The 13,438-nt window shown below is 31.9% G+C and overlaps 1 protein-coding gene across 1 annotated transcript; it reads left to right on the plus strand.

Annotated features, from left to right (window-relative positions):
* Positions 1 to 990: 990 nt before the first annotated feature.
* On the plus strand, positions 991 to 3,201 carry LOC145604253 (uncharacterized). The gene is made up of 3 exons (XM_081660188.1): positions 991 to 1,131; positions 2,060 to 2,893; positions 2,986 to 3,201. Exons 1-3 carry the CDS (start codon positions 991 to 993, stop codon positions 3,199 to 3,201), a joined length of 1,191 nt encoding a protein of 396 aa, XP_081516314.1.
* The last annotated feature ends 10,237 nt before the right edge of the window (positions 3,202 to 13,438 follow it).

A 13,438-nucleotide genomic window follows, 5' to 3' on the forward strand; every position in this document is an offset into this window, starting at 1 on the left:
TCCGCCATAAACGTTCTTCTTTGCAATCAATTTTCAACGGGATTAATCTATGAATTTTCCTATTAATTATACTCTTTCAGTTGTTCTTCACATATCAATCTACCTAATCAATTTTTTCTATTAATTTTTCACCATTATTATGGATTTTGGCTTCGATGTTCGGAGATAAACTCATAAACGGTACGGGCCTGCTATTAAATCATTGGTATGTTCTGTACTTCAATTTTTTTTTCGGAAATTACAATTGATTAATTTATTTTAATGTATAGATCATTCGATTTTACAAGAGAAGTTCTGAAATAATCATATTAATTTTATGTCATACGAATTTTAATTTCCGATTTATGAATTATCAGTAGATCTGTAGATAGTATGTCAAATTTATATTTTTCCCCAGTTCATTCTAATTTCTAATTTTGTTTGAATTATGATATTTTATATTTGATTAATGATTAATAATAAATTGATTATGAATTATCAAATTGTCACATTTGTCAGTATGTCGATTTGATAAATTGATTAATTTTTTAATTATGAATTATCAATTTATGAATATGTCAAAATGTCGAATTGTAGAAATGTAGAACGATAATTGATTGATTTTTAATTAATTTTTAGTTAAAAATTATCAGTATGTCAAATGATAAACTTTTAAAAATTTATTCAATTGTACTGAATTTTTAATTTGTGCTATCAATATTATATTGTAGGTGTCAGGGTGTCGCTCATTCTACCATATCCGACGACTTTTGGACTTTTCGGCTTTACTACTAGCATCTTGTGAGATTTGGTGATATCATTCTTTAACTTTTTATTGTATAATTTGTTTTAATAATGTTTCCGAGAAAACATGCATCCTGTCATGATAAAAGGGTTAAAAGATTTAAATGAATCTCAAAGAGGAACACTAGATAAGTTTTTTTTGTATTAGTCGAGTTAAAGAGTCTTCGAATAATTTGAATAATGATAATATTAATGATGTGCCAAATGATGACGTTCGATGTGCCAAATGTTGATGTTCCTAATGATGTGCCAAATGTTGATGTTCCTAATGATGTTCCAAATATTGATGTTCCTCGTGATGACCATGATAATATTGATGAACCTAATGTCGATAATGTTGATATGAGTGTTAGTGAACACTTTATCTCTCCTTTTGATATGTATGATCCTAGAAATTAGGGTTCATGCAAAATCTAGAGATATATTGATTGAAAAAGGACTTATAAGAGATTTAAATCTCACATTTCCTATCGATAGATTTTCTAGGCATTTTTCATATACTTATTTTACTAGAAAGTTGAGTAATGGAGAGACTTCGAATAGAAAATGGTTGGTTTATTCTAAAAATGTTGATAAAGTATATTGTTTTTGTTGTAAGTTGTTCACTTCTAAAAATAACAAAACTCTTTTAGCAAATGATGGAGTGAATGATTGGAAACATTTGAGTGAGAATCTTAAACTACATGAGAATAGTGTTGAACATTTGACTAATATCAGTATTTGGAATGAAACAAGGTTGAGATTGAATAAGAACAAAGGCATTGATAAAGAGTAGCAAGAAGGGATTCTAAAAGAAAAGGAACGTTGGAGACAAGTTTTGATAAGAATAGTATATTTTGTTAAATGTCTTGCTAAACATAATTTAGCTTTTCGTGGATCTAATGGAAAATTGTATGAGAATAGTAATAGTAATTTTTTGGGCTTGATTGAAATGATAGCTGAATTTAATTTGATAATGCAAGATCATGTTCGACGTATAAAGAGTCATGAAATTCACTATCACTACCTCGGTCCTCAAATTCAAAATGAGTTGATTTCTCTTTAAGCCCATAGTGTTAGAACTTCTATGATAAAGATCATTAAAGAGACTAAATATTTTTCTGTGATACTTAATTGTACCCCGGATGTGAGCCATCAAGAGCAAATGACTTTGATTGTATGATGTGTTAATGTGTCTTGTGATAAGACAAAAGTAAAAGAATTTTTTTTAGAATTCTTAATAGTAGATGATACATCTGGATTAGGACTTTTTAATGAATTGTTAAATGTGTGCAAGTCTCTTGATTTAGATATTGATAATGTTAGAGGTCAAGGTTATGACAATGGTTCTAATATGAAAGGAAAACATCAAGGGGTTCAAACGAGACTACTTGGAATAAATCCAAGGGCTTTATATATGCCATGTTCTTGTCATAGTCTTAATCTAACTCTTTCGGATATGGCACATTCTTGTGTTAAAGCTATTTCTTTTTTTGGAATTGTGCAATGCATATGCACATTATTTGCAAGTTCTACCAAAAAATGGAAGGTTTTAGTTGATAATGTTCCTAGGCTAACTGTTAAATCTTTGTGTAATACTCGATGGGAGAGTCGAATTAAAAGTGTCAAAGCTATTAGATTTCAAGCGCCTCAAATAAAGTTAGCATTGCAAAAATTGTATGACTCTAGTGGTAATGATGCTAAGACAAACAGTGAATGTGAAAGTTTGGCTAATTGTGTTGCAAGTTATGAATTTTTACTTGGCATTGTGATTTGGTATGACATCTTATTTTCAATTAACACTGTGAGTAAGAAATTGCAATCTAAGTCGCTATCTATGTGTATTGGAGTTGCAATGAAGGAAGTGAAAGGTATTATTTCGTATTTTGAGGAGTATAGAAATAATGGCTTTGAATCTAGTATAAATATTGCTAAAAGCCTTGCATTTGATATGGGTATAGAGCCTACACTTCCGACAAAGCGTCAAATTTTTTGGAAAAGACAATTTGATGGGAACAATGATAATGATGAAGAAATACAATCACCCGAGGAATCTTTAAGAGTTAACTATTTTTTGGTGGTTGTTGATATGGCAATAAACTCTTTGAAAAATAGATTTGAACAATTAGAGGTTTTTGATAATATATTTGTTTTTTGTTTGATTCAAACAAATTAAAGTCATTAGACAATGATGAATTAAGAATTTCTTGCATCAATTTTAAGACTACTTTTTCTAATAACAATTTGTCTGATGTTGATGCAGATGATCTTTTTGCAGAGCTGAAAGTATTGCAAATGACTTTACCAAATGTGTTGATGTCGGCACATGAGATTCTAGAGTTTGTCAAAGCTTCCGATTGCTTTCCAAATGCATCAATTACTTATCGAATACTATTGACTATGCAGGTAACGGTTGCATCCGCTGAAAGAAGTTTTTAGAAGTTTTTTTTTTTTTTTTTTTTTTGACAAGAGCAAGTTTTTAGAAGTTGAAGTTATTGAAAACCTACTTGAGATCATCAATGTCTTAAGAAAGGTTGAATGGTTTAGCTACTTTATGTATTGAGAGAACAATGTTAGAGCATATTGATGTAGAAACTATTATTAATGACTTTACATCTAGAAATGCTAGAACGAAGAAAGTGTTTTGTTTAAGCGTTATTGTAATAATAAATTTTTTTAGCATTAAACAAAGTATCTCGTAAATTTTTTTGTGCATACCCAAAATAATTTTTCTTTTATACCAAGGGCCCCATTTTTTTTATCCGCCCCCAGGCCACCAAAGTCTCAGAAACGGGCCTGGATATCGTTATCGTGTATTTGGTTGAAGGCATAGTAACAATTACTTGGTTACCCCTCATTTGTTACCTCTCAAAAACTTGGGGTAACAAATACCCTTACCTTGTTCTTAACAAATACTTTTTTCATGGTTAAACCAAAAAATGAAAAGGTAATAGCTAAGAGTTCGTTTGGCATTGCTGTAGTTTTCTGTTTTTTGGTATTTTTTTTTTTAAAAGTATATTATATATGTCACATAATGAATCAAAAATTAAATAGACTTATTAAAATTATGATAATTTTGAAAACTGACAACAGAAATGTGGAAACATCTTTTCCTTGTTTCCTGTTTTTAGTTTTTAGTTTTTACAAATACGGGAAACTGAAAACCAAAAATGATACCAAACAAGCCCTAAATGATTCATTTTCCCCATCTAATTTTCCGTTTTCATTTTTTGAACCAAACGCCCTCTTAGTGAGTCTTCCATAAACAATCTCACCTTTTGAAATTCCAGAATAAAATCTCACATTTGATAGGGATCTTCCATTAATGATCCCTTTGACCTACAACCATTAAGCAGGTTTTTATTTTATTTTATTTTTTTCTCTTTTTTTTCCTTTTTTTTCTAAGGGCTTGTTCTAATTGACTGAACTGAACTGAACTGAAATGAACTTATTGGAGCTGAACTAAACTGAACTGAATATTTTATGAAAGAGGGAAATTAAGATAAGAACTGAACTTAATTGAACTGAAAATAAGCTGAAGAGAACAGATCCTAAGTCTTTCTCCTCTGACCACTGGTCCACCACCATTACACCACCCCTGCTCCCTCACGCAACATAGCAACTTGCTCACCACGTTCACACCTCACCAAATACCGACAAACACGCTGCTACCATCCTCCCACTTCACCAGCGGCAGCTGTAACACCCCAATAATTCTCTCTTAAAAACCTGTGAATCACCTAACCTGAACAAATCCAAGAGAATTACTGGTGTGCTACCGCCACGTGTTCAAACGTAAAGGCTATATCAGAAATTAGCCGCGGAAAACTAAATTAGGTATAAATAAATTTCAAAACCAATGAATTAAACCAAAATAAGTGTTACAAGTTGGAACCATTATGGCCCTTATTCAAAACCCATCAAAGTAGTAAGTAAATAAAACTAGAGTCCAAATAAATTCAAACCAGAAGGAGTAGTGTAGAATAAAACCAAGTTAGAATAAATTCAAACTTGCAAAAGAAATAAACTGCGAACAAACCAACTCTCCATTCAAAATCCCACAACCCTGATGCGGATGCTGCATGTGTAAGAACCTGTGGTTAATATGCTCCCCAATATTACAAGTGTAAAAATTGGATCGTCAAAGGGTAATTGAAAGGCGAAGGCCATGACCAAAGAAAGACACACACAAAAGCACGCAATCAGCAAAGCTGAGTACATACAAGCTGCGAAATAGATTAAGAAATCCCTAACATGCTACTAAAAATCAATCATCATGCATCATTAATTTGTAGACTCAACATACGACTCAACTATCAAATTTATTAAGACTTCACAAATTGATTGTAGCTAACTCATTTCAATTTACTCATTGGATTAAGCAATAGACAAGGTTGTCCAACCCATGCTTCATTTCGAAATCAATCAAAGAAAAACCCCATGCTCCTTTTGGAAACATCAATAAACATCCAACGACCACGGGTGCGACTCCGTGACCGTAGTTAGTATGAGATCTCACCTAACTCCTGGTTTTAAGAAAGATATTTGAAATAAGAGACTCGTACATCAGACGGCCTCGAGAAAAGTACACGGCTAATACCCCATGTACCCCAATCCCTGATTGTCATTACTCCAGATGTGCACCAATCTAGAGTTTTATTGCTCATCCATCTTGCACTTTACGTGATTTACAAGTATAGACTTGGTGATGACTCATATGCAAACAACACAATCAATCCATAAACAATTCAATCAAGTAAAACAACTTTTCAATTCCATTTCTTGATTTATTAGTGACAAGCAACATTTATTATTATTTATTCCTTTACTACCTCGTTGTATAAACACCTTGAGTGCATAAGTGTTAGAATCCACCTCTTTCTCTATGTATCCCCTTCCCTTTTTATTGTATTTTCCTTTATGTAATGTCTCTTAAGTCTTTCTTTTTACTTTTTAGGCTCTAGGGAGAATTATTGTATTACTGTCATTTCAACGTTCACTTGTAATTCTCTACTAATACTATATAAGGCTCTTTAGGGAGCGAATGGTTATTGAATCTAAGCTCCCTACCCCTTTGCCATGCTTTAAGACTTGTGTTGTTGTTTAAGCCTTTATAAATATTGTGCTTTCCTTGTCTTGAAGCATCCCCCTCCAAACCAAGAGACCTTCAAGAGACGCCTTTCCTCGTCGGTTCCGCTTGTGCCCGCTTTGAAGCATCGGCCGTCACAAGCCCCGACTCCGCACCCGTGGTTAACGAGTGCTTCCTTGAGATACCTTTGGTCCGTGTTGCTGTGTGCTCACGAACCTCTTCCGCTCTAGGCTTGCGTCTTTGTCCTCAATAGACAAGGGCGCGCCGCACGACCCGGTGTCAAAACATCCGGACCGTGACAATAAAGGCACCCCAAATCCTTAACCTTGTCTTATAAGACTTGAATCTTTCCTTTACTCATCCTATTTCATTAATCATGGATGAGTAATAAATAAATCATTTCACCAATCACATACCTTTGCCTCTAAGCGCACCTTGCATAATTAGAGCATAAACAATACTTGCAATAAAGAATAGTGCACATCAAATGAAATTCACAATGTATAACCAAACAATTTAACCCAGTCATCCCTATACATGATACTAAGTTCTTGACCCGTCCTTAAACATGCACCTAAAAGTAAGGTTTCGTAACTTGTACGTACCTTGTGTAAGCAATTCGGTTGGCCACTTTAGAAACTAGAAGTCGCCTTCTACAAAGTCCTCTCCTAAAGCAAATAATGAAAAATAAATCAATACTCAAGCCATTAAATTTACAGCAATACTAAAGTACTTTAAAACCTCTCAAACCATCAAAATATCTCAAACCATCAAAATAAAGCCTTTAAAATATTCCCATTAGTCAAAATTAAAAGTACAACATCCCAACTACAAGTTTATGTGTTAAATTCATGAAAATATAGTGTATAATAAGAAATTCCAGCAGCTTAAAGTAAGTAAATAAATCTGAAAATTTAGTTTAAGTATATATAATAAACCCATAGGCATCATTACTCGAAATTATTGTTATATAACAAGTTAGTGTGTTTAGAACCCAAGAATATATCAATTCAATGTAATTAGAGGCTTCAAAATAAAAAGTATGAAATCTGAAAATTTATACTTGAGCTTGTAATTTAAAGTTCAAAGCTTTTTAATCATAAAATACCCACAATAATTATTTTATAGGCTTAGAAGCATAAAAACATGAAATTAACATATTTTGATCATAAAAATCAAAGCTTTAATAAATCTGAAAATTTATATATAATCAAAATAATCATACTTTGATGTAATTTAAACATAGCATAATTTGATAACTTGATTAGCATGTTTTCAAGCCCTAAAACATGAAAAATCAATGTTTAAACCCTTAGTTTCATACATACACAAATCTGAAAACTTATATAATAAATTAAACATGTCAAAACTCATAAATTTATAATCTTTTATAATCTAAATATATTATCAAACCATAATAATAATAATAATTTAGAACAAAATTTAATTAAAGATTGAAACTTTAAACAATTTAATAAAACTAAGAGAAGTGAGGAAATAGGGAGGAAGAAGTGCGACTACTACACAAAGGGGGCTGCTGGTGGCGCGCTGGGTGGCCGGAGGTGGCGGTGGTGCAGGCGGCTGGGCAGCAGCTCGCTCCAAGCTTCAGTTTTTCATTTTATTTTTTATTTTTTTATTTTATTTTATTTTTTTAATTTCTTGGTTGTACGTGAGAGAGGAGAAAAGAAAGTGAGGTGGGGAAAATAAAATAAGGGTTTTGGGTTTATATACTTTGTGGGCTTGCTCTTCAAAATCAAGTGGGAGTGGGGTTGAATTTGGGCTTGAAATAGAAGTTTAGGCAATTAGTATTATGTGCACCATGGTACACCTAGAAATAGGTGCACCAGCCCAATTTGCACCCAATAGAGAAAGCCCAGATGAAAAAGGCCACATGAAGTTCAATTTGTTTTAAAAAAAAAACTAACTTTTCCTCCTCTCTATCCGCTATATCTATTTTTACTTCATTTTAAAAAATTTATCTCTGCTCTTATAAATTAAAAACCTTCTTCAATTATTTCTTTTTGTATTTTCTCTCTCCTCTCACCATTTTTCTCTCTCTAAAACCTGCAATCCACCATGGCAAAAGACGAAAAACACATGAAAACATCACTAAAAAAAATGAACAAATTATAAAATTGAAACAATATTCTACTGTATAATTGTCTTTTTGATTTATTTTTTGAATTATTTTTTTTTTTTTTGTAGAAAATCAAAATTAAATTATCTACTCCTACAGAAGAGGATGAAGATGTGTAAGTAATTTATTGTTCAAATTAGCTACCTGAAACTTCAGATCAAGCACTAGAAGCAAAAGAAAAGCCCCTAAAAACTTCTTACAAGACCATAGAAGCAACAAAAAAAGCCCCAAAAAACTTTTGATAACATAAAAACCTTAAAAACCTCTAAACCTCTTATATAAACTTTTGAACCCCAATTACAAACCACTGAACACCCTATAAAAGCCTCTGAACCTACAAAAACCTATGAACCCCTTCCAAATACTTCTAAACCCCAACTACAAATCATTGAACCCCCCAGCAAAAACCATTGAACCCCATACAAAAACTTTTGAACTCCAACTACAAACCACTGAACACCCTACAAAAACCTCTGAACCCCCTACAAAAATTTCTGAACCCTAATCACAAAACAATGAACTCCCTACAAAAACCTCTGAACCCCCTATAAAAATTTTTGAACACCAATCACAAACCACTGCACACCCTACAAAAACCTCTGACCCCCCTACAAAAACTTTTGAACCCCAACCACAAACCACTAAATACCCTACAAAAATCTCTGAACTCTCTACAAAAACTTTTGAACCCCAACCACACACTACTGAACACCCTACAAAAACCTCTGAACCCCCTACAAAAACTTCTAAACCCCAACCACAAACCACTGAACACCCTACAAAAACCTCTAAACCCCCTACAAAAACTTCTGAACCCCAACCACAAACCACTGAACACCCTTCAAAAACTTCTGCACCTTATAAAGTACAGAATGCCAATTTTTTTTTTAATAAAAAGTGATTACAAAATACATAAATCTCAAAAAAAGTTCAGAAATAATGTATCACTTGTTCAAAATTATAATTAAGATGTTCATAAATCCATCAATATAGGTTTGTAAAAATATTTACGTATAGGAAACGTGTCCTACGTTCATATTTTTAACTAAAAATGTTCAAAATACCAAAATATAACAAAAAACAGAACTATTCATAATAGAATACACAAATATCACTAAAAAATCAAAATAATATGAAAGCTACATATTTCGAAACTCAAACCCAACCATAGTGATTTAGATTAAGGAATCTCATCGAAAAATGATCATCTCCGTCGTCTTAAACACCTCTTCCTCGTCAAATCCGCCATTTTTAACTTCACTTCATTGGAAAACTCCATTAACAAAGCTTCAAATTGAAGGTTGAAGAAAACGAACTTTTTAATTAATGTATAGAGATTAACAATGGTGATGAAGGAGTTAAATAAAAAAAAATTAATGAATGAATTTAAGAAAAAGAAAAATAGAGGAGAGAGAAATCAAAAATTAGGAATTGTAAGAGGAATAAATGAAGGATCTCAATCTATGGTGAACAACAATGGTGATGAAAAAATTAAATCAAAAACAAAATTATGAATGAATTTAAGAGAGAGAAAATAGTTTAAAGAGAAGAAAGAGGAGAGAGAAATCAGAAATGAGGAAAGTGTGAGAGGAGGAGAAAAAAGGAGAGAGAAAATGATGGGAATAGAGAATAATGTTGGTATTGTGCTGGCAAATTATAAAACACGTGGCCTATTATTAATGGTGGTGCACATATTTTAATATGCACCATGGTGCATATTAAAATTTGCCGAAGTTTAGGCTCTCTTTATTCATATTTGGGCTACTAACACCATTTATAAAAAGAATTTCAATTAAATTGGTGCTTAATAATCTAATAAAGTTCAAATAAATTTTGCATGTAATAATTTAATTAATGAAAACGAAGTAAAATATTTATTTAAATATTAAAGAAATATAATAATTTATTATGAAAATATGGGGGATTACAGCAGCAATCGCAAGCAATCACACCACTACAGTATCTAATAGCCCCATATCTCACACACCTTACTCAAAACTGATTCGTGACAACATATCACAACAAGCAGCCACCTGCTGTTATAGCCGCTAAATGCCTAAACCACCGCCTAGCCCACCTAACAAGCCCGCCACATCAATAGTGGTGTAAATGAGCCGAGTCGAATCGAATACTACCTTGTTCATGTTCAAGTTCAATTAACTTAGGCGAGTCCAAGCACGATCTCGAGCTTGTAATCGAGCTCAAAAATCTGTTCAAGCTCGGCTCATTTAGTATACTATATGTTTGCGAATGGCTCGTTTATTAAACGAGTTTATAAACGAGCGTTTCATGCATGAGTTTAGTAATAAACGAGTTTCTCTAATAAATGAGCTTTGTACTTTGACATTTAAAAATTTCAAAAAAAAAAAAAAATATATATATATATATATATATATATATATATATATATATATATATATATATATATATATATATATATATATATATATATATATATATATATATATATATAGTATAATAATTAAATCCTAGTATAAACCTAAGAATTAAATCTTCATTATTAAAAATAAACTTAAGAATTAAATTAACAATTGTGAATAAATCAATAATTCATGAATATAAATAAACAAGTAGTTCGCAAACATAAATAAACGAGTTGTTCATGAACTTATCTGAACGAGCATATCTATGTTCGTGTTCAAGCTCATTTATTAAACGAGCTTCAAATTTTGTTCAAGCTCAGCTCATTTAAAAATAAACGAACATGAACGAGTTTCAACTGAGCTTGAATCGAGTAGTTTATTGATCGGTTTGGTTCATTTACTCCCTTACGCATCAATGCGCTACCACAGCAACGAACCCACTTAAAACTGTCGGACTTCAAATTCGAACAACTACGACATCAATTCACACCCAGAAATCAGCTCCAAAATCAGCCCCGGCCCGACTATAAGAAATATGTTTTTTTGCAACGAAAGATATTATTGCTAAAGATATCTTTGGCAATAAGTTTGCATTTATTGCAACAACTCTCGCTTGTTAGTTGTTATCCATGGCGTCGTTACCAAAGGTATCTTCAACGACATACTTTCGTTGCCAAAAACTATTCTTTCACTACAACATCTTTGTTGCCAAAATGTAGTTGTTTCCAAATCTCAATATTACTTGATTTGTGATTAGAATTTTATCGCAACAATAATAATTGTTAAAAATACTTTTACTTCTTGCTGAACATTAATTTTCTTTTGGACCCATTGTAGACACCCATTTGTGTCTCCCCAAAACCAAACCCAGTGATGAATGTCTTTCACGTCGAACCATAATCGAATGAGGTGAAAATGGTTGAAAGTCAAGTGTTGCGGTTTAGTTTTATTAAAATTCTCTTCTCTTTGTTTTTGAAAATAACTCTATTTATTTTAAAATAGCCAAACCGATTTAGTTTGGTCCATAATTAAGGTCCAATAATAGTGTAGTTGGATGGGGTTTGAAGAGACCTTTCCAACGATATATTATAAGCCCAATTCCGATGAATATTGAGGAAGTTATGGCCAGAATACTAAACTGGGCCCGGTTAATTATTTACATACGGCCCAATGATCTAGAGGAGGGATCGAGGGCCCAATATTAATTATTATTCCTAAAATCATTAGGATTAATTATAATTTTCTAGAAGTTTCTAGAAGGTTCTTTTTAATTCTAATATTATTAGATTTAATAATTATTTATTTTAAAATAGACTTTTATTTGGAATAAAACATTATTTTATTATTATTATTATCTTTAAAATACGTATTTTATCTTCTATACGGATTCCGTAGATCAAGTTGATTAAAGATCGGATTCCGCGTGGAGAAAACGCGCTAATATAGGTTGTCGCCAAACGACAAGTCTGTCGCCTCGCGACAAAGTCGATTCCTGGCGACAACGTGTAGTTTTATTCCTTATCAAATTCTGTATTTTTCCGGACTATTTTCCTTATAAATAGGGTCCCGAATCTCTGTTTTCAGTCATCAACTTTCATCAATTCTTACTATCAATTCTCTCTATTATTCTCTCATCATATCAAGAATTACTTAATTCTTAATTTTTCTCTCTCTTTCTAAACCAACCTTTCAAATACAATTCCGCATTCACAAGACTTAGAATCTCTTAGCCAAGTTCGAAGTTGTCTTCGCCCTAGACGTGAAAGGTTGATATATTATGAGGGTTTAGTCCAAAACTAGTCAAAACTTTATTTAATTTGATTTCAATTTGATTCTTTAATTATTCTTTATTGATTTTCATTGAAGTTTACTAACTTGTGTATTTTGTTATTAGAAAGAGGTACGAGGCTTCAAAGTAAGTAGATTAGCCTACTCCCTATTTTATTAACAATGTAGAAAGCATGCTTATTATTGTTTTATGATTCCTAGTATCATGTTAGGATGTGTTTAATTTCTAGTATCATGTTAGGATGTTATTTTATGCTTTCTAGTATCATGTTTAGGGTGTCTTCAATCGTTTCTAATATTGTAATATCATGTTAGCATGTTAGTGCCATGTTAGGTTTAAAGCTTTGATCTTTATTGTTTAGTGACATGCTAGGAGTTGTTATTAATCTTGTTAGTATCATGCCTAGGATCTTGCTATTGTTATTAAGTTTTATTATGTCTTATCATGCTATTATCATCATTATTGTTATTGATTTATTATTATGTTGCTTGACATGTTTATATTGTTATTGCTTGATTACACCTTTTATGATTGTTAAAGGGAATTTGTACTTGAAATCACACTTAATAAGATAATAATTAATTTTGTTTAGGCTAATGTGATTTTAACTCAAGTGATCGCCAATAATAGTCTTATTTGTGCATTAATATTCAACCAACATAGATAAACAGGGTAGGTTTAATATAATGTTTGTATGTTATTCGAAAAGCGCACATGAATACGAGCAGAACAAAGTAGAGGCCTATTTTATAGGGCGGGTCCTTTCTTTTGTAGATTGGATTCGTACCCTCATCCCCGGACCCTATTTGGCTCAAGACCTTATGGAGTTGATGGTGATTTTGGATTGTCTTTTGGGTTTACAAGTTCCTAAAACTTGTTGGCGACTTTTTTGCTCTCTTTTCTTTCCCTTTGGAACGTCACCATACTTTAGTGTATGATCACAGTGGGGTTCAAGTTTGGTATCATAATGCTTGAAATATTCCCTACACTCGTACTATAGTATTAGAAGTTTTTCGCAACAACAACAACGACGACACAACAAATAATAACAATAAACAAATCAAAATAATCATAAACTAATTATAAAGTTGGACTAAACTAAATTGGAATGAATTAAATGGACCTGAAGTGAATTAAATTATATTGAATTAAACTGAATTGATTTGAAGTAAACTAAATTAAAAGGGCTTGCATGAGCTAAATTGAACTAAATTAAAGTTGATTGAAATGAAGTCAAAAAACAAGACCTTACTATGAGAAAAAGCAAAAAATCGCGA

Source organism: Chenopodium album, chromosome 22, assembly GCF_948465745.1.
Source record: "Chenopodium album chromosome 22, dcCheAlbu1.1, whole genome shotgun sequence".
Classification (NCBI taxonomy): Eukaryota; Viridiplantae; Streptophyta; class Magnoliopsida; order Caryophyllales; family Amaranthaceae; genus Chenopodium; species Chenopodium album.

Excerpts from the sequence above, each read along its gene's own strand:
- LOC145604253 (XM_081660188.1), top strand. The coding sequence starts at position 991 with ATGACGTTCGATGTGCCAAATGTTGATGTTCCTAATGATGTGCCAAAT. Across the intron at positions 1,132-2,059 it reads TCGATAATGTTGATATGAGT|TCTCTTGATTTAGATATTGA; the intron begins GTTAGTGAACAC and ends AATGTGTGCAAG. Across the intron at positions 2,894-2,985 it reads ATAGATTTGAACAATTAGAG|ACTACTTTTTCTAATAACAA; the intron begins GTTTTTGATAAT and ends ATCAATTTTAAG.